This window comes from Salvelinus fontinalis, unplaced genomic scaffold, assembly GCF_029448725.1.
Source record: "Salvelinus fontinalis isolate EN_2023a unplaced genomic scaffold, ASM2944872v1 scaffold_0579, whole genome shotgun sequence".
NCBI classification, from domain to species: Eukaryota; Metazoa; Chordata; class Actinopteri; order Salmoniformes; family Salmonidae; genus Salvelinus; species Salvelinus fontinalis.
The window spans coordinates 50294-73213 of record NW_026600788.1 but is presented as its reverse complement, the minus strand read 5'-3'; the positions used below and the strand labels follow the sequence as shown (position 1 = coordinate 73213).

At 42.8% G+C, this 22920-nt stretch overlaps 1 protein-coding gene across 4 annotated transcripts in view; it reads right to left on the bottom strand.

Annotated features, from left to right (window-relative positions):
* The window catches only part of inpp4b (inositol polyphosphate-4-phosphatase type II B), a gene marked incomplete at its 5' end in the record, with an annotated part of 98500 nt that overhangs the window by 34480 nt on the left and 41100 nt on the right, over positions 1–22920 (bottom strand). For all 4 annotated transcript variants that reach the window (XM_055914464.1, XM_055914463.1, XM_055914462.1 and 1 more), the window contains 3 exon segments: positions 5978–6125; positions 7992–8345; positions 19956–20139. In XM_055914464.1, coding sequence (XP_055770439.1) covers positions 5978–6125; positions 7992–8345; positions 19956–20139 — 686 coding nt within the window.

Sequence of the window (22920 nt, the reverse complement as noted above, 5' to 3'; positions counted from 1 at the left end):
ATCTACTTTGTGCATGACACAAGTAATTTTTCCAACAATTGTTTACAGACAGATTATTTCACTTATAATTCACTGTATCACAATTCCAGTGGGTCAGAAGTTTACATACACTAAGTTGACTGTGCCTTTAAACAGTTTGTAAAATTCCAGAAAATTATGTCATGGCTTTAGAAGCCTCTGATAGGCTAACTGACATGATTTGAGTCAATTGGAGGTGTACCTGTGGATGTATTTCAAGGCCTACATTCAAATTAACATTTAATAACATGGAAAAACAACACATTTTTGTGCACTGCAAACCACTTAATGTAAATGTACATTACTGTATTGTACATAGGCTGGTCATCTAGGTTTGTACCTGTAGACTTTCCATCACCATGAAGAAAAATAATGACCAATCCAGTAATTAAGTACATTGAGACATCAAGTGGTTTGTGATGATCAGTTGGTAGAGCAGGGTGCTTTCAATGCCAGGGTTGTGGGTTTGATTCCCACGGGGGACCAGTACAAATGGTGCTTGCAATGTCAGGGTTGTGGGTTTGATTCCCATGGGGGACCAGTACAAATGGTGCTTGCAATGTCAGGGTTGTGGGTTTGATTCCCATGGGGGACCAGTACAAATGGTGCTTGCAATGTCAGGGTTGTGGGTTTGATTCCCACGGGGGACCAGTACAAATGGTGCTTGCAATGTCAGGGATGTGGGTTTGATTCCCATGGGGGACCAGTACAAATGGTGCTTGCAATGTCAGGGTTGTGGGTTTGATTCCTACAGGGGACCAGTACAAATGGTGCTTGCAATGTCAGGGTTGTGGGTTTGATTCCCACGGGGGACCAGTACAAATGGTGCTTGCAATGTCAGGGTTGTGGGTTTGATTCCCATTGGGGACCAGTACAAATGGTGCTTGCAATGTCAGGGTTGTGGTTTTGATTCCCATGGGGGACCAGTACAAATGGTGCTTGCAATGTCAGGGTTGTGGGTTTGATTCCCACGGGGGACCAGTACAAATGGTGCTTGCAATGTCAGGGTTGTGGTTTTGATTCCCACAGGGGACCAGTACAAATGGTGCTTGCAATGCCAGGGTTGTGGGTTTGATTCCCATGGGGGACCAGTACAAATGGTGCTTGCAATGCCAGGGTTGTGGTTTTGATTCCCACGGGGGACCAGTACAAATGGTGCTTGCAATGCCAGGGTTGTGGGTTTGATTCCCATGGGGGACCAGTACAAATGGTGCTTGCAATGCCAGGGTTGTGAGTTTGATTCCCACGGGGGACCAGTACAAAAAAGTATGAAAATAGATGCACGCACTACTGTAAGTTGTTCTAGATAAGAGAGTCATTAAAATGGAAAAGGAATGAATAGACAGTTTCAGTTTTTACATAGAAATAAGTTGCATTTGCAAAGTATTTAAAGAAACTGGAAAACATACAGTACTGTGCAGAAGTTTTAGCAGATGTGAAAAAACTCTGTAAAGTAAGAATGCTTTCAAAAATAGGTATGTTAATAGATTATATTTATCAATTAACAAAATGCAAAGTGAGTGAACAGAAGAAAAATCTACATCAAATCAATATTTGGTGTGACCACCCTTTGCCTTCAAAACAGCATCAATTCTTCTAGGTACACTTGCACACAGTTTTTTTCATAAAAAAATGTTACCTCCTTTTTCTCCCCAATTTCATGGTCTCCAATTAGTAGTAGTTACTGTCTTGTCTCCTCGCTGCAACTCCCGTACGGAATCGGGAGAGGTGAAGGTCGAAACACAACCCAACGAAGCCGCACTGCTTCTTGACACAACGCACATTCAGCCGCACCAATGTGTCGTAGGAAACATCGTACACCTAGCGACCTGGTCAGCGTGCACTGCGCCCAGCCCGCCACAGGAGTCGCTAGTGCGAGATGAGACAAGGATATCCCTGCCGGCCAAACCCTCCCTAACCCGGACAATGCTGGGCCAATTGTGCGTCACCCCATGAGCCTCCCGGTTGCGGCCGACTGTAGCAGAGCCTGGGCTCGAACCCAGAATCTCTGGTGGCGAAGTGGCTTAGACCACTGTGCCACCCGGGAGGCCCTCACTTGCACAGAGTTTGATAGAACTCGGCAGGTAGGTTGGCCCAAACATCTTGGAGAACTAACCACAGTTCTTTTAGGCACCCTCAGGTGCTTCTCTCTCTTCATGTTATTCCAGACAGACTCAATGATGTTGAGATCAGGGCTCTGTGGGGGCCGTACCATCACTTCCAGGACTCCTTGTTCTTCTTTACGCTGAAGATAGTTCTTAATGACTTTCGCTGTATGTTTGGGTTCGTTGTCATGCTGCAGATTACATTTGGGGCCAATCAGATGCCTCCCTGATGGAATTGCATGATGGATAAGTATCTGCCTGTACTTCTCAGCATTGAGGAGACCATTAATTATGACCAAATCCCAAATTATCCAAACTCCATTTGCAGAAATTCAGCCCCAAACTTGCAAGGTACCTCCACCATGCTTCACTGTTGCCTGCAGACACTCATTTGTGTACCGCTCTCCAGGCCTTCGGCGAACACACTGCCTTCTGCTACAGCCAAATATTTGACAGTCCAGAGCACCTGCTGCCATTTTTCTGCACCCCAGTTCCTGTGTTTTCGTGCATAGTTGAGTCGCTTGGCCTTGTTTCCACGTCGGAGGTATGGATTTTTGGCCGCAAGTCTTCGATGAAGGCCACTTCTGACCAGACTTCTCTGGACAGTAGATGGGCGTACCAGGGTCCCAATGTTTTTTTACAATTCTGAGCTGATGGCACTGCTGGACATCTACCGTTTGCGAAGGGAAGTAAGCATGATGTGTCTTTCATTTGCTGCGGAATGCGGAAGACACATTTCAGTTGTACAACTGACGAGGTTTCCCCCTTTCTTCCGTGGCTCCAATGCTGTGACGAAGCCTACATGTGATGGTGTGAGGAACACCATTGTGGAAAAACTTAATATAGTTTTTTCCCCACTGACTGCTTATGCCAACAAAAGCCAGGAAAAGCTAATCAAATCTCTTTAATCCCACACTCCCCCTCACCTTTCTTGCTCCCTTTCTCTCCCTCTCTTTCACTCACAAACGAAAACAAGTACGCACACACACACAATCTCCTCCTCCTCCCCTACACAAAGCAGATTTAAAAAAAGCTTAGCACTCAACATATGGGTTCCCCATGCCAAATAAATCATGCCTTATCTCGCTTTGAAAACACACTAAAGACACATTCAACCCTTTCTCTTCCCACCGGTCCCTGTCCAAACAGACAAACTCCCACAATGCCTTGCCAACGGGAGTCTTGGCTGGACCAATCACAGCCCTCGGTCTGAACAGTGCCACAGAGAGAAAAAAACGAATTAATCCTCCCTTTCTCTTCAAACAGTTGAGGATGACCACTCCCTGTGTCTGTTCTCTACCTTAATAAAATGCAGTGTGTCCTGCTTACTCCGTGTCTGTTCTCTACCTTAATAAAATGCTGCGGGTCCTGCTTACTCCGTGTCTGTTCTCTACCTTAATAAAATGCTGCGGGTCCTGCTTACTCCGTGTCTGTTCTCTACCATAATAAAATGCAGTGTGTCCTGCTTACTCCGTGTCTGTTCTCTACCATAATAAAATGCTGCGGGTCCTGCTTACTCCGTGTCTGTTCTCTACCATAATAAAATGCTGCGGGTCCTGCTTACTCCGTGTCTGTTCTCTACCATAATAAAATGCTACGGGTCCTGCTTACTCCGTGTCTGTTCTCTACCATAATAAAATGCTACGGGTCCTGCTTACTCCGTGTCTGTTCTCTACCATAATAAAATGCTACGGGTCCTGCTTACTCCGTGTCTGTTCTCTACCATAATAAAATGCTGCGGGTCCTGCTTACTCTGTGTCTGTTCTCTACCATAATAAAATGCTACGGGTCCTGCTTACTCCGTGTCTGTTCTCTACCATAATAAAATGCTACGGGTCCTGCTTACTCCGTGTCTGTTCTCTACCTTAATAAAATGCTACGGGTCCTGCTTACTCCGTGTCTGTTCTCTACCTTAATAAAATGCTACGGGTCCTGCTTACTCCGTGTCTGTTCTCTACCTTAATAAAATGCTACGGGTCCTGCTTACTCCGTGTCTGTTCTCTACCTTAATAAAATGCTACGGGTCCTGCTTACTCCGTGTCTGTTCTCTACCATAATAAAATGCAGTGTGTCCTGCTTACTCCGTGTCTGTTCTCTACCTTAATAAAATGCTGCGTGTCCTGCTTACCTCTGTGAATGTTTGGACAAAGACGTGTCACTAGATCGGCTACCATGCTCATACACACTAATGATTCACCAACATGCACACACTCCTGCTGACACTCCTATCCTGATACGGGAGCCAACGCCTTCGCCCAGTCAGGCTTAAGCCTGCACCAATCTGCCAACCACGTGCCAGTAGTAGGGACACGACACGCCCTCGTCTGAGCAGAGCGAGAGGATTTGATTGGATGCAGGGGAGATAAGTCTGGGTGTGAATAACAAGAGGTCCTTGCTCCACTTCTCTGTGGTCAATGTGTTATTTATGCACTCTCTCCTTCTTACCTTAATTCCAGTGGAGGCTGCCGAGGGGAGGAGGGCTCATAATACTGGCTGGAACGGAGCGAAGGGAACGGCATCAAAACACGCATTTTATGTATTTAGCTGTATGCTCCGGTCATTACCACGAGCCGTCCTCCCCAACTAAGGTGCCACCAACCTCCTGTGCTTCATTCTGTCATTTCTGAGAGTGAGTGTGTTGTAACGGATTTGACTTGAGGTATTTGTTTATAGGGGTGCCAGGTAGGCTGTGCCTACCAGAGAAAACAGTGGTTTCTCCATTTGGTTTGGAAGGGAATGAGTCCCATCTGGTCCGTCAGGTCTACACCAATACAAAGGACTCGTAAAAACACACTTTTCATAAACGCTTAAAACATTGGAAAGAACTTCCAAACAACTTTTGCGTGGGTATATATTTTTGTCTTTTGCGTGGGTTGTATTACCAACATAAATGATCACACACACATAACAATATAACAAATAATGAGCTCTGGTTCCTCCAGAAATGTCCTGTACCTCGGGCCTAAAAAGAGTCCAGCCCGGTAAAGAAGTTCAGGGAACTCAAGTGACCATAGTCACGCAATGTTTGTCTGTTCATACAAGTGTAGCGTAAACACAGTATCAAATCATACAATCAAAATAACAATTATCTTACCACACAACCATCAAGCGTATCAACTCGTAATAAGTCCTCAACTACAACTAACTACATAAATCATCACGGTATACATCACACCAAAACAAATGAAATACTGTATACAAAAAGGTTGTAGTCAGTCGGTCAGTCAGACAATCCAATCTGCCAACAGATCTCCAGCGGAGAAAGGCCACGAAGAACAACGGAGAGGTGTAGTCCACGGACGCAAAGAGTGGATCAGATCCGGGGTAAACTTCCTATTAGGCTACAAAACAAACGGAATAGAGCCGCTTCGGGAAACTGAGGGTTGAACACATCCTCATTCACGTCTCCATCACAACCCCACTTTTCGCAGCTGATGCTGGCTATTTAATTGGGAATTAAAGGGGAAGCGCCCTATTGGAAGGAGAAGCACTGAGACGGTTCAGAAAAATTCAGGGCCGTCACAGTGTGTGCAGATTTTGTGCAGACCAAATACTGCAACTGGCTGTCGTGGTACGTGACTGCCATCCTATGGTGAAAAGGAGTTAAGACGGAGGACTAGAGCTTGTGCCATCTAGATACATCCAGGACTCAACGGAAGTATTTCTGGTTGGTATTGCAGGACTATATAACTGTATGTAGGTGATATCAACATGGCAAGACAACACCAATAGATCTGGGACTAGGCTACTGTACATGTATAGGACATTGTTATGGATGTAGAGACGTGTTTTTCTGTTGACTGTTACTTGAGTCACTCTTTGATATACGACACATTCAGCGGTGAAACTCTTACCAGGGTTGTGGGAGGTGATGACATCAGCCAGGACCTGCTTAGGGATTGGTTGTTCCTGGTTGTTGTTGATTGGTTCCTGCTCCTGGAGCTTGTCCACCATGGCGATGACACAGTTGAGGCTCTTCGCCACGTCGGCCCACACCCTGTCCTAGAGGAGACAAACACAACATCAGCACCTGGTCTCTCTGTGTGTGTGTGTGTGTGTGTGTGTGTGTGTGTGTGTGTGTGTGTGTGTGTGTGTGTGTGTGTGTGTGTGTGTGTGTGTGTGTGTGTGTGTGAGAGAGAGAGAAGGAAAGATGTCAATCTGCATGTTTATTTTTATTTAACTAGGCAAGTCAGTTAAGACTTATTTACAATGATGGCCTAGGAACAGTGGGTTAACTGCCTTGTTCAGGGGCAGAACGACAGATTTTTACCTTGTCAGCTCAGGGATTCGATCTTGCAACTTTTTGTTTACTAGTCCAACGCTATAACCACTAGGCTACCTGCCGCCCCATGTGATCTGTCTGGAAGATCAATCCATGTTCCACACCTGTCTGTTAGCGAACCACAATGTTCAAGGTACTATTTGATCCCAAAACATAGAATGTAATAAATAATATCAACCATTTTAAATATGGATGTATATCTCTGCCTTGGGCCACTACAGTGGGCTTCAGTATGACTGGACGTTGGCTGTTCAAAGCCCTTATCACCAGAGTTCTACTAGCCTGTAACTTTCATTGTCTCAAAATCAAATCGGTCACAGAAGCACTATGAAGAGTTTCTCTACTCTCAGGAAACTCAACCCGAGAGGTCACAGTATGTTTCCCATGGCAATTGCAGCCTGCTTGAAGAGATAACGCTCAAAGTGCTTTTCTACTTCGGAGCGGAAAGCCTCCAAACTCCTCTGTTTCGTATTGTCCTCATAATACCCCCCTTTTTTAATTGATTTCCTCACTTTCTGCCTGTTGGGGAAAGTAATTAGGCTTGCCAAGCATGGCTTAGTGTGTGTGTGAGTGTTGGAGTGCCGTTTGGATGTCCTTTGTTTCAGAGGTGAGTGTTTTTGAACTCTTCTCAAAGGCAGACAGTTGTTTGATATCTGATTAGGAATTGTAGTGTGTGACTCTGGCTAAGTCCCTGCTGTTAGCTCTGGCTTTATTGGACTGAGTCCCCATCGTTTCTATTAGCACGCACGGAACGCGCATGCACACACAGTTTCTTAAGACTTCTGTAACTGATACTAACAATTGTTTATCATCAGATACAGTAACTTTTAGTCTTGCACAGGCAAAGAGGCAGAGAGAGAGACAGAGACAGAGAGTGAGAGTGACAGAGATAGAGATAGTGAGAGAGACAAACAGAGAGAGTGAGCTTTGACTATGTACAGACTCAGTGAGCATAGCCTTGCTATTGAGAAAGGCCGCAGTAGGCAGACCTGGCTCTCAAGAGAAGACAGGCTATGTGCACACAGCCCACAAAATGAGGTGGAAAATTATCTGCACTTCCTAACCTCCTGCCAAATGTATGACAATATTAGAGACACATATTTCCCTCAGATTAAACAGACCCACAAATAATTTGAAAAAAAATCCAATTTTGATAAACTCCCATATCTATTGGGTGAAATACCAATGTACCATGACAGCAGCAAGATTTGTGACCTGTTGCCACAAGAAAAGGGCAACCAGTGAAGAACTAACACCATTGTAAATACAACCCATATTTATGCTTTGATTATTTAAATATTTGTACTTTAACTATTTGCACATTGTTTCAACATTGTTTATAGACATAATATGACATTTGAAATGTCTTTATTCTTCTGGAACGTCTTTGAGTGTAATGTTTATTGTTCGTTTCTTTATTGTTTCTTTCACTAGTTTTGGCAATGTTAACATATGTTTCCCATGCCAATAAAGCACTTGAATTGAATTGAGAGAGAGGAAGAAGGGGGACAGAGATTGAGACCCACAGACAGACAGAGCAGAGCAGAGACAGAGTGAGATGATGGTATAGAAACAGCAGGACTTGCCCATTCCTCCTCGTCGTACTCCTTATGGCACGGTATGGAGTCCTGGCGCTTCAGAGGTGCCTGCCCGTCTTCTCTGATGGGAGCCGTCTGGGAGCCACCATCCACATTATTACACACCACCACAGGGCTGTCTGTAGCCGATGGCTGCCCAGGACTGTGGCCTGGGTTCTGGGGTGGACTCTGGCCTTGTTGACCCCTCTGGCTGGGACTCTGGTGGTCCTGGTGGCTGTGACCCTGGTGGCCTGGCAGGGTCTGGTTCTGGTTCTTCGTCACGTAGCCGGGCTGTGCAGCGTGGAGGGCCAGCAAGGCGCTCTTCACCAGCTCGTCTTTGAGCGCGTGCACAAACTGCTCCGTCTGCAAGAAATCAGAGGAAAGAGAGGGAGATTGAATGAGTGGGATGGGAGGGTGGTGAGGTAGGGAGAAATACAGACAGATTGAGAGAGAGAGAGAGAGAGAGCGAGATAAAGGAAGGCAGAATGAAAAAGAGAGCGAGAGGGTGAATGAGAGTGCCAGAGAACAGGGGAGATGGATATCACTGAGGAGTTCATCAAAAACTGAGTGTGTGTGTGTGTGTGTGTGTGTGTTCAGCGGGCTAGTAAAATGAAGGAGTGATGGAAGATTAGCTTTCCTCCTCGCTAGCCTTCCCCTCCGTGTTCGCTAGCTCCGGCGCCAGGCACCGGCAACAACGTCAACAACAAGAAACAATTCAATTACTCCTCGGTGAGCCCTCTCGCCTCCGAGGAGTAGCTACCTTCTTTGTTCTCAAATTCACAAGCTGCTGAATGCTGATGATCATCCAGCGCCAAGACGGTTCGTACCCCGGCACCACAGATAAGGGCTCTCAGGAATAATTGAGTTAGCATCGCAATAAGCAATTCTATTACCACAGCAAACCACATGCAGTCTAATACGACACATGAGCTGAGATCCTTTGAACAGGCGAACAAGAGAACCAATGAGAGATTGAACAAATGAATGCGGCATACGTTAGTAAACAAAACCCACCTGGAGCGTCTCTCCCCGTGCTGCCACTAACCCCCTGAAACATGACCCAGAGGGTAGAGAGGAATCTGTACACCTCTCTGAGGTGAGAGAGGGTAGAGAGGAATCTGTGTATCTCTCTGAGGTGAGAGAGGGTAGAGAGGAATCTGTGCACCTCTCTGAGGTGAGAGGGTAGAGAGGAATCTGTGCACCTCTCTGAGCTGAGAGAGGGTACAGAGGAATCTGTGCACCTCTCTGAGGTGAGAGAGGGTACAGAGGAATCTGTGCACCTCTCTGAGGTGAGAGAGGGTACAGAGGAATCTGTGTACCTCTCTGAGGTGAGAGAGGGTACAGAGGAATCTGTGTACCTCTCTGAGGTGAGAGAGGGTAGAGGAATCTGTGTACCTCTCTGAGGGGAGAGGGTAGAGAGGAATCTGTGTACCTCTCTGAGGTGAGAGAGGGTAGAGAGGAATCTCTGAGGTGAGAGAGGGGTAGGTGTCACTTTGGATGTTGGAGGGCTTGTACGGAAACAGTGTGAGAATGGAGAATGGTGTCTTTGTCCCTTAGTGGCTATCTAGACTGTAGTTGCTCCTGGAAGACCTCTGTGTTTTCAGGGATCTGTTTCAGCTTTATATCTGGCAAAGTGATCTGATAAGGAACCATCTGTATGAATGTATATTAACTGAACAGAACAAAAACCCTGGTAGCACTGGGAGTCATAGAGGCCTGGTTTTGGCAGACAGCCTTTCTTGTAGGGCCTTATCATACTGGGTTATGTTGGTGGTTGAAAAATGCATGTGTGAACAAACAGTTACAGAGTGGGATTACATTCCATTCACTAATTGCCTATCATGTACAGTATATAGATTACATTATAACTGTCAATTAATCATTTTAGAGCGGTATAACTCTGGATTGAAATATATAACTTGATTAACATTTGGTGTAAGTTCACATTTACTTCAATTAGGAGAAAACTTTATCAACACGGATACTCGCACGCACAAAAATGCACGCATGCACACACTTCCCCACAACCCAACCCACACACGTCCCCACAACCCAACCCCACACACTTCCCCACAACCCAACCCCACACACTTCCCCACAACCCAACCCCACACACTTCCCCACAACCCAACCCCACAACCCAACCCCACACACTTCCCCACAACCCAACCCCACACACTTCCCCACAACCCAACCCCACACACTTCCCCACAACCCAACCCCACACACTTCCCCACAACCCAACCCCACACACTTCCCCACAACCCAACCCCACAACCCAACCCCACACACTTCCCCACAACCCAACCCCACACACTTCCCCACAACCCAACCCCACAGCCCAACCCCACACACTTCCCCACAACCCAACCCCACACACTTCCCCACAACCCAACCCCACACACTTCCCCACAACCCAACCCCACAACCCAACCCCACACACTTCCCCACAACCCAACCCCACACACTTCCCCACAACCCAACCCCACACACTTCCCCACAACCCAACCCCACACACTTCCCCACAACCCAACCCCACACACTTCCCCACAACCCAACCCCACACACTTCCACACAACCCCACACACAAATCAGTGAAGCAAAAAAACTCCCACAAAAACCCAAAAGGAACTTAAAATGCCAAAATCCATATTCAAATAGAAATGTGCTTATCTTCCACAACGTTCATTTGCAGTCGATGGAAGACATTTGCTATTCATTGGCTTTTCTGGGTGACTGAAACAATGCATGGTGAGAGACATGGTATTTCACACTGTGGTCAAATTTGCTCTTCTTAACCGCGGGGTCAAGGGACCAAGCAATTTGACTGCGACAAAGCCCATCCAGAGCCATTGTTATTATATTAGGATTAGACTAACAATGACTCAGATAGTTGATATTCTAATAGACTAACTCACAATGACTCAGATAGCTGATAGGCTATTAGACTAACTCACAATGACTCAGATAGCTGATAGGCTATTAGACTAACTCACAATGACTGAGATAGTTGATTGTCTATTAGACTAACTCACAATGACTCAGATAGTTGATATTCTATTAGACTAACTCAGATAGATGATATTCTATTAGACTAACTCAGATAGTTGATATTCTAATAGACTAACTCAGATAGTTGATATTCTAATAGACTAACTCACAATGACTCAGATAGCTGATAGGCTATTAGACTAACTCACAATGACTCAGATAGTTGATTGTCTATTAGACTAACTCAGATAGTTGATATTCTATTAGACTAACTCACAATGACTCAGATAGTTGATATTCTATTAGACTAACTCACAATGACTCAGATAGTTGATATTCTAATAGACTAACTCACAATGACTCAGATAGTTGATATTCTATTAGACTAACTCACAATGACTCAGATAGTTGATATTCTATTAGACTAACTCACAATGACTCAGATAGTTGATATTCTATTAGACTAACTCACAATGACTCCAATAGTTGATATTCTATTAGACTAACTCACAATGACTCAGATAGTTGATATTCTATTAGACTAACTCACAATGACTCAGATAGTTGATATTCTATTAGACTAACTCACAATGACTCAGATAGTTGATATTCTATTAGACTAACTCACAATGACTCAGATAGTTGATATTCTAATAGACTAACTCAGATAGTGGATATTCTATTAGACTAAATCACAATGACTCAGATAGTTGATATTCTATTAGACTAACTCACAATGACTCAGAAAGTTGATATTCTATTAGACTAACTCAGATAGTTGATATTCTAATAGACTAACTCACAATGACTCAGATAGCTGATAGGCTATTAGACTAACTCACAATGACTGAGATAGTTGATTGTCTATTAGACTAACTCACAATGACTCAGATAGTTGATATTCTATTAGACTAACTCAGATAGTTGATATTCTAATAGACTAACTCACAATGACTCAGATAGCTGATAGGCTATTAGACTAACTCACAATGACTCAGATAGTTGATTGTCTATTAGACTAACTCAGATAGTTGATATTCTATTAGACTAACTCACAATGACTCAGATAGTTGATATTCTATTAGACTAACTCACAATGACTCAGATAGTTGATATTCTAATAGACTAACTCATAATGACTCAGATAGTTGATATTCTATTAGACTAACTCACAATGACTCAGATAGTTGATATTCTATTAGACTAACTCACAATGACTCCAATAGTTGATATTCTATTAGACTAACTCACAATGACTCAGATAGTTGATATTCTATTAGACTAACTCACAATGACTCAGATAGTTGATATTCTATTAGACTAACTCACAATGACTCAGATAGTTGATATTCTATTAGACTAACTCACAATGACTCAGATAGTTGATATTCTAATAGACTAACTCAGATAGTGGATATTCTATTAGACTAAATCACAATGACTCAGATAGTTGATATTCTATTAGACTAACTCACAATGACTCAGAAAGTTGATATTCTATTAGACTAACTCACAATGACTCCAATAGTTGATATTCTATTAGACTAACTCACAATGACTCAGATAGTTGATATTCTATTAGACTAACTCACAATGACTCAGATAGTTGATATTCTATTAGACTAACTCACAATGACTCAGATAGTTGATATTCTATTAGACTAACTCACAATGACTCAGATAGTTGATATTCTATTAGACTAACTCACAATGACTCCAATAGTTGATATTCTATTAGACTAACTCACAATGACTCCAATAGTTGATATTCTATTAGACTAACTCACAATGACTCAGATAGTTGATATTCTATTAGACTAACTCACAATGACTCAGATAGTTGATATTCTATTAGACTAACTCACAATGACTCCAATAGTTGATATTCTATTAGACTAACTCACAATGACTCAGATAGTTGATATTCTATTAGACTAACTCACAATGACTCAGATAGTTGATATTCTATTAGACTAACTCACAATGACTCAGATAGTTGATATTCTATTAGACTAACTCACAATGACTCAGATAGTTGATATTCTAATAGACTAACTCAGATAGTGGATATTCTATTAGACTAAATCACAATGACTCAGATAGTTGATATTCTATTAGACTAACTCACAATGACTCAGAAAGTTGATATTCTATTAGACTAACTCAGATAGTTGATATTCTAATAGACTAACTCACAATGACTCAGATAGCTGATAGGCTATTAGACTAACTCACAATGACTGAGATAGTTGATTGTCTATTAGACTAACTCACAATGACTCAGATAGTTGATATTCTATTAGACTAACTCAGATAGTTGATATTCTAATAGACTAACTCACAATGACTCAGATAGCTGATAGGCTATTAGACTAACTCACAATGACTCAGATAGTTGATTGTCTATTAGACTAACTCAGATAGTTGATATTCTATTAGACTAACTCACAATGACTCAGATAGTTGATATTCTATTAGACTAACTCACAATGACTCAGATAGTTGATATTCTAATAGACTAACTCATAATGACTCAGATAGTTGATATTCTATTAGACTAACTCACAATGACTCAGATAGTTGATATTCTATTAGACTAACTCACAATGACTCCAATAGTTGATATTCTATTAGACTAACTCACAATGACTCAGATAGTTGATATTCTATTAGACTAACTCACAATGACTCAGATAGTTGATATTCTATTAGACTAACTCACAATGACTCAGATAGTTGATATTCTATTAGACTAACTCACAATGACTCAGATAGTTGATATTCTAATAGACTAACTCAGATAGTGGATATTCTATTAGACTAAATCACAATGACTCAGATAGTTGATATTCTATTAGACTAACTCACAATGACTCAGAAAGTTGATATTCTATTAGACTAACTCACAATGACTCCAATAGTTGATATTCTATTAGACTAACTCACAATGACTCAGATAGTTGATATTCTATTAGACTAACTCACAATGACTCAGATAGTTGATATTCTATTAGACTAACTCACAATGACTCAGATAGTTGATATTCTATTAGACTAACTCACAATGACTCCAATAGTTGATATTCTATTAGACTAACTCACAATGACTCCAATAGTTGATATTCTATTAGACTAACTCACAATGACTCAGATAGTTGATATTCTATTAGACTAACTCACAATGACTCCAATAGTTGATATTCTATTAGACTAACTCAGATAGTTGATATTCTATTAGACTAACTCACAATGACTCAGATAGTTGATATTCTATTAGACTAACTCACAATGACTCCAATAGTTGATATTCTATTAGACTAACTCACAATGACTCAGATAGTTGATATTCTATTAGACTAACTCAGATAGTTGATATTCTATTAGACTAACTCACAATGACTCCAATAGTTGATATTCTATTAGACTAACTCACAATGACTCAGATAGTTGATATTCTATTAGACTAACTCACAATGACTCAGATAGTTGATATTCTATTAGACTAACTCACAATGACTCAGATAGTTGATATTCTATTAGACTAACTCACAATGACTCAGATAGTTGATAGTTTCCGGGTTTATTCTCTCTCTTCAGTTGTTTGCATTTCGGGTAGATTTGAAAGTTGTGAACCATTCTTAGGGGAGGATTGTCTATACTGTGCTGTGTGGTGCATTTGAAAGTGTTGCGTCTGACAGAAAAAACTCTAAGGATCGGTTTCTCAGACAGAGAGTCCACTAAACACACTGTACAATACCAGATGAATGTGTGTTCTAATCCAGGACTTGGTTTAAACTGTCTCTGGTGAAAGAAAAACACATTTCAAATCGCTCGCTTTGTTATCTTATTCTACTGTTGCTCACCTCTCCACCTCATGTGAGAACTTCACTTCACTCTGGTTCTCACCTTCACCTACTGTGGAGATCTAAGGACCGGAAATCCCCTGAGAGAAAGAAACATTGCGTTCTTCAATACATCTGTGATCTCAACTGAGGGAAAAGTGCAAGTCAGAGGTGAAATGCTTACGGTTGGAGGAGTGGTTTTTATGTGTGATACTGTATCTTTGATCTAAAGTATATGAAAAAACTGCAAGAGGAGGAGTGGTTTTTATGTGTGATACTGTATGTTTGATCTAAAGGAGAAGAAAAAACTGCAAGGCTACACGCTCACCGCTGATTTGAAGAGGATGAGAGGAGTTGTCTGGACTATACTGTATGATTAGGGTTATAAATCTACTTGTCATTTACCAAAGTTACTGGAATCTTCGGTAACTGTGGTAATTAACAGGTCGTCTACGGTAACGCTGGTAATTAACAGGTCGTCTACGGTAACGCTGGTAATTAACAGGTCGTCTACGGTAACGCTGGTAATTAACAGGTCGTCTACGGTAACGCTGGTAATTAACAGGTCGTCTACGGTAACGCTGGTAATTAACAGGTCGTCTACGGTAACGCTGATAATTAACAGGTCGTCTACGGTAACGCTGATAATTAACAGGTCGTCTACGGTAACGCTGGTAATTAACAGGTCGTCTACGGTAACGCTGGTAATTAACAGGTCGTCTACGGTAACGCTGGTAATTAACAGGTCGTTTACGGTAACGCTGGTAATTAACAGGTCGTCTACGGTAACGCTGGTTATTAACAGGTCGTCTACGGTAACGCTGGTTATTAACAGGTCGTCTATGGTAACTATGGTAATTAACAGGACATCTACGGTAACGCTGGTTATTAACAGGTCATCTATGGTAACTATGGAAATTAACAGGTCATCTATGGTAACTATGGAAATTAACAGGTCATCTATGGTAACTCTGGTAAGTTATACATGAATAATAAAAAATACTTGTATAAAGTATAATTTGTTTATATCTGTGTCCATATTGTCCATGAGTTTCTAGTGGATATGGATCAAGAGAAAATGGTCAAACTAATTTTAAAAAATCAACAGTGGCATTCATTTCAATTAACTCTGCAACTCCTCCTACTATTGACTTTTTTTTTTTTTTTTTTTTTTTTACAATTGCCACCAGTTTGGCACCGAAATATTTAGAACAAAGACATTGCTGAAACCCACACCAAATGTTATTCACTAAGTTGATGGTTTATATTTAGGATAAAGTTTTACGGCTTTGTCATTCTATATATATTTTTAAAATCGTATTATTTTATATATGTTCACATGTGATAAGGCCACACAGAGGGCCAGATATAATTACAGACACCTGCAATAATCTGAAGTACCTGTATAAAATTCCCCCAAAACCTTGAAAGCTACCAAAAGTCTGGTAGTTTACTGATACACTTAGAAAGTTTCCAGTAATTACCCTCCCTTTGCAAACCTACACTACCGGTCAAAAGCTTTAGAACACCTACTCATTCAAGGGTTTTTCTTTCTTTTTCACCTGGGATCATTTTCCAACAGTCTTGAAGGAGTTCCCACATATGCTGAGCACTTGTTGGCTGCTTTTCCTTCACTCTGCGGTCCGACTCATCGCAAACCATCTCGATTTGGTTGAGGTCGGGGGATTGTGGAGGCCAGGTCATCTGATGCAGCACTCCATCACATTACACAGCCTGGAGGTGTGTTGGGTCATTGTCCTGTTGAAAAACAACTGATAGTCCCACTAAGCGCAAACCAGATGGGATGGCGTATCGCTGCAGAATGCTGTGGTAGCCATGCTGGTTAAGTGTGCCTTGAATTCTAAATAAATCACTGACAGTGTCACCAGCAAAGCACCCCCACACCATAACACCTCCTCCTCCATGCTTTACGGTGGGAAATACACATGCGGAGATCATCCGTTCACCCACACCGCGTCTCACAAAGACATGTCGGTTGGAACCAAAAATCTCCAATTTGGACTCCAGACCAAATGACAAATTTCCACCGGTCTAATGTCCATTGCTCATGTTTCTTGGCCGAGGCAAGTCTCTTCTTCTCATTGGTGTCCTTTAGTAGTGGGTTCTTTGTAGCAATTTGACGATGAAGGCCTGATTCACACAGTCTCCTCTGAACAGTTGATTTTTAGATGTGTCTGTTACTTGAACTCTGTGAAGCATTTATTTGGGCTGAAATTTCTGAGGCTGGTAAATCTAATGAACTTACCCTCAACAGCAGACGTAACTCTGGGTCTTCCTTTCCTGTGGCGGTCCTCATGAGAGCCAGTTTCATCATAGCGCTTGATGGTTTTTGCGACTGCACTTGAAGAAACTTTCAAAGTTCTTGACATTGTCCGTATTGACTGACCTTCATGTCTTAAAGTAATGATGGACTGTCATTTCTCTTTGCTTATTTGAGCTGATCTTGCCATAATATGGACTTGGTCTTTTCCCAAATAGGGCTATCTTTCTATATACCACCCCTACCTTGTCACAACACAACTGATTGGCTCAAACGCATTAAGAAGGAAAGAAATTCCACAAATTAACTTTTAAGAGGGCACACCTGTTAATTGAAATGCATTCCAGGTGACTATGTCATGAAGCTGGTTGAGAGAATGCCAAGAGTGTGCAAAGCTGTCAAGGCAAAGGGTGGATATTTGAAGAATATGAACCATATTTAGATTGCTTTAACACTTTTTTGGTTACTACATGATTCCATATGTGTTATTTCATAGTTGTGATGTCTTCACTATTATTCTACAATGTAGAAAATAGCAAAAATAAAGAAAAACTCTGGAATGAGTAGGTGTTCTAAATCTTTTGACCGGTAATGCATGTATGGTACTTCCTACTTTATTAAAGGAGAAACATGTACATAGAGGAGAAAGATGTTGAATGGAAAGTTCTAGATATAGACTGGGAGAAGTGTATCGCCTGGTAGCCACGCCTGGTAGGTACAGACGCCTGGTAGGTACGCCTGGTAGGTACGCCTGGTAGGCACGCCGTATCCAATGTAATTTAACACAGGACGTTTTTCTGCTCAAATAAGGCAATCCTCTAATAGTGTAGTAATGCATAGAAGATAATAATAATAGGTGTTCTGCGCTTTTGGATATAAGCATCAGTTCCCAGAAGGCAGGAGATGAATTGATGCATCGTTCTTTCACTGATCATCATCATCACCACCAATAGCAGCAGTAGCAGTAATAACACAGCATCTGAGAACCCGTAGATCGTTGTAGATATTTTTTTGTTTCATAGTGTGGGTTTTCTGTTTTAAACTCCGCCCTATCCCTTTCCCTAAGGGGAGTCACAGCATCCACCCGGCCCAGTGACAACCCTCCTCCATAGCCTTGAATCCAAGCTGAAAATGGTGAAATAATCAGTTTGATCCCACGCTAACTTCTCCCCCCACTGCTCATCTCACTCCCAGACTCTGGAGGAGAAGTCTCTGTGTGTGAGACGCTGGCAGTGGGAGCTGTCCTTGGTGAGTAACGTGACTGTGGATCAAACCTCTCTGTGCTTTCATTAGGGCTCTGTCTGTCTCTCTCCTTCTCTATGGACCGAAACTCCACAGCCATCTGTCTGGACAGTGGACACACACCAACCCAGGGAGCCAGCATGGCTGTGTGTGTGTGTGTGTGTGTGTGTGAGTGAGTGTGTGTTTGGAGAGTTTCCGTGGAAACGCCATGGGTAGACCACCTAATTGATCCAGGATCATACATTATATGGTGAAAATTGTGTGATGAATGTGTGGTGTTCCTAGGCGGACTATGGATTATCAATGTGTTGTTGTTTGTGTCGCACTGCTTTGCTTCATCTTGGCCAGGTCGCAGTTGCAAATGAGAACTTGTTCTCAACTGGCCTACCTGGTTAAATAAAGGTGAAATAATAAAAATAAAAAAATATTTAAAAAAAATCAATAGATGATAGATGAGCTACTTAGTGTGAACACAACACAGCCCTATAAGCAAATGTGCAAACACACATTGTATGACAGACTACTCATGCATATGACATGAACAACTATCCAACGGACAACCATCAATCAATCTCCCCATCCAACTATATCTTTCCCCATACACACCCTACCGCAAGCCTCCCTCACTCCGCCCACCACACACACACACCCAATAACCGAGACAGAGACACACAACGTTCGAAGTTCCAATCAGAGGAGCAGGGCCGGTGCTGACCAGTCCGCCTGCGTGTCTAATCAAGGATGAGGGGAAGCGGTGACAGAGAGAATGTACCAATTAAGCTGTCTGATTGGGCTCTACTCCACTGTAGCAAAAACAATCTCTCACTCACTGCAGCAGATTGCAAATCTGACAGCACCAGATGTAATTCATAATTACACGGATAAAACACCAAGTGTCTTGTCCATAAAACTCTGCGCTCGCAATTCACTTTTGTTGGCTTTGGCGTTTTAATGATGAGTTATGGACAGTGGGTATGACGAGAGGTGTGTGTGTGTTTGGGATGTGTTTAACCCTAGAGCTAGATGTCTTCACGGCAGATGTTTTGTAGTAGGTGACAGTACGCTTGAAGGGCAACTTCAGATCATTAAAATACACTTGCTGCAGCCAAATATATTCAGCAAAAAACAGTATAAACAATAATTTTCACACTCAAAACACATGTTCACACTCAGAGTCACTGTAAAGGAGATTTTCTACAAATAGCTCCAGTTTTAATCCCCCTGGTAGCTCACCTACCAGGCTTCACCTCCTAAGTTTCACCTACCAGGCTTCACCTACCAGGCTTCACCTTGCCTGATCACACACTAGCACAGCAGGAGGGATGAGCTCTAAAATGAGCTTCCCTGTGGTGCTACACACATCCAGGGGGGGTACAGACCCGGACAAGTTAAGCATAGCACTTCTACCTGTGCCTTTGAGCTCCATCGTGGGGGAAAGGAACATGGAAAGAGGGGGTAGATTGTGGTGGTGGTAGGAGACCTGTGTGGCTAGAGATCCAGGCAGGGGCACTAAGCAGCACTCCCACCCCAGGCTTGGAGCTAAATGGTGGGAAAAGGAACAAGGAAAGAGCTGGTAGGTGGTTGTTCTGATAGTTGTGGTGGTAGAGGCCTACTCACCTTTCCAGCCAGGGTCTTGAGTGCCTCCCTCAGCCCAGCCATGGAGTGCTGCTGGGCGGCCTGGAGCAGCTGGTCTGCCAGGCCCGAGATGAGAGGTTGGAGATGGCCCACACTGTGCAACACCTCCTGGGCCTTGGCTGTGTGCTCTGGGGAGTAGTAGATGCACTGGTATGCTGTGCTGAAACTGAAGAGGTGATGGAGAGACAGGGAGAGAGAGACAGAGAGAGAGAGAGAGGCAGAGAGAGAGACAGAGAGACCGAGAGAGAGAGAGAGACAGACAGACAGAGAGGAAAAGTAAAGGGTCAAGATTTTAGAGGATTGTAAACAGCAGTGTAGATAAAAAACTGATAAAATAAGAAACATTGTAACAACTCAGGTTTTACCATTTATTGCATGTGGTTAAATTTGACTGTATGAATCCAGCTAGTTTCAGCAGTGCTAAACATATTCAACTATTTTACACACTCAGACAAGTTCACCATAGAACTATATTTGACTTTTCTAACTTGACTGGAGAGAGCGAGAAGTGAGAAACGAAGGAGATGGATCAATGATACTGTAGACAGAACCTGGCCCTGGGAGTTATTTAGATTAAATCAATGACGCGCCCACAGAGTAACCAATGTCCAGGCATATTGCAAACCACCTGCAGGAACAGATTCATTTCAGCTCATTCTGCCTCCAATCAATAGCCAAACCATGACATGTTACTATACGTCATTAGTAAACAGAACGTATACATTCCACACACAATTATTTTGTCCATTTAGAACAGTGATGACTATGGATCGGTTTGTAGTCTAGATAATAGGATGATCACAAACAGTCCACTGGTAAACATTTTCTAGTTGGATTCATTACTGCCACAATACAGTGTGTGGTATAGTCTGGATACAGTAAGTAAAATGTTGCTCTAGTTGCCTGAAACTGTATCATAGATCATTGCTTTCCAACGCTTCAATCTAAAACCACCTAATTAATATCTGCAGCCAGATGAAAATGATGAATAATTAATATTTTTTTTTTCATTTTCAGGGAAGCGTTTCACCCTCAGATGAAACATGTTTTGTCAGTTCATAGATTCAGGGCACATCAGTCCCAATCAAACGTTCACCTCAAGTAAAGTTTCAATGACTTTCATTGAGTTCTCCACAGTGATTTCCTGCCATCAGACCAAGCGCCTGCGTTAACGAGGCAGTGATTTGTGGCAGTCAACCCTCCCAGCTAGTTTAGATTCAGCTCTGAACAGCCTGTATGTAGGCCAGACCCTGGAGCCAGATCCCAAGGCATAATTGACTGAAGACTGAAAGAGTGAATGTCTTGAGAACGAGAGAGCGAGTAGAAGAGTCCTCAAAGCAATCTTTTATGACACATCCCCTACCTGCTTCATCAGTACAGCGCCAAAACCTGGAGACCTTTATTACTTCAGGTGTACTGGGGGCTAGCTAGCTGCTGCCAATGTAGCATCCGATTGGTTAGCGCTAACAAACCCTGGCCTTGTCATTACGGCTAATGAGTTCTTTGGAGATAGGCCACCCGCTGCAGCCCAGAGACAATCAGACTTCGGCCTCTTATGAGATCCAGTACCATCTTATCCCATCTCTACAGAGTAGCCTATAGTCAATACTAGGAAAGTTGCTAGGGGAATACTAGGAAAAGAGCCAACATTTGTTTGAATGATAATTTACGTAAGTCATTTCGTTAAAACTTGGCCATTCTCTTTGAGTTGGAGTTCTTATTACCACATTATGCAGGAGGGTACACATGGAAGAAGATGAATAAAACAGAACACTGAGTCTGAGTGAGTCTAGTCTGAGTGAGTGAGTAAGGGAGACAGAGACTCATAAATTAATTCCAGCTGCATAACAACACTGTTGACTCATAAGTACAAATCCAGCCATTAGGTGTCCTGTGCAGTGGATAATCAGTGTTTACACATGGTCCCTACCGCCTGATGCCACAGGAGAGCATTGATCTATATTGGACCTGGTTATTGGAAGGAAACCATAAATTCCTCGTCAGGATGGCCTGTCAGTCCAATAAGCTAGCTAGCTTCCACCAAAGCCAAGATGGCTGCCGACAAGCACAGTGAAGAGAACAGAAACCCTGCTTGTTAAGGGAAAAGCTTAAAAATGGACACCCGACCTGGAATATCCTTGTTTACAATGGTGGAGGAATTTGTTGTTAGGTGTTTAATCAAGAAGAAAAGGATTTTGGCTGTGTTTCTTAGCGTTTACTGGCAATTTGCTGAGCCGCAAGCTAGCTAGTTAAACGGAAAATACATGTTTGTATACACGTTATTACTCTGCAGATGATCTTATATCTGAGAGAACCTCCCAGGAGGTGGTGTTGGGGGGTCTTTATCGACCCAACTCTCCCCCAGACACAGCCTCCCTAGTGGGCTAGCTATCCCACACCTCGCTCTCCGCCCTGGAGCATCCACCCACCCACTCTAGACCTACCTATTAGGAGGAATTATCAAAACTAGCAAATAGTAAGCAGTCTAGCAAAGCGTCCTCCCTTGATGTTCCTAAATGATCAATGGGAATTGGTTATGACAGTAATGAGAGGAAGAGGGAAAGAGAAAAAGGAGGAGAAGAGGAAGAAGAAGAAGCAGCCTCTCTTCTCTAATTAAGCCCGTGTCTCCGGCTCATGGCTAATTAATAGTGGGGAAGGAAATTAATGAAGAGCTTCCAGGCCTGCTGTTGACAGCCAGCAGGAGCAGAACACTGCATCGGAGGACGGCAGGACTGAGGCCCACAACTCCCCGGGCCAAAAAACACACTCTGTCATTGAGATACAGACAGGCCTGGCACTGGAAGGCAACTGATCCTAGACCAGTCTGGTCACTGCCAAAGCCCACTCTGTCATTAGTGAGAGGACTGGATAGCAACTGATCCTAGACCAGTCTGGTTACTGCCAAAGCCCACTCTGTCATTAGTGAGAGGACTGGATAGCAACTGAT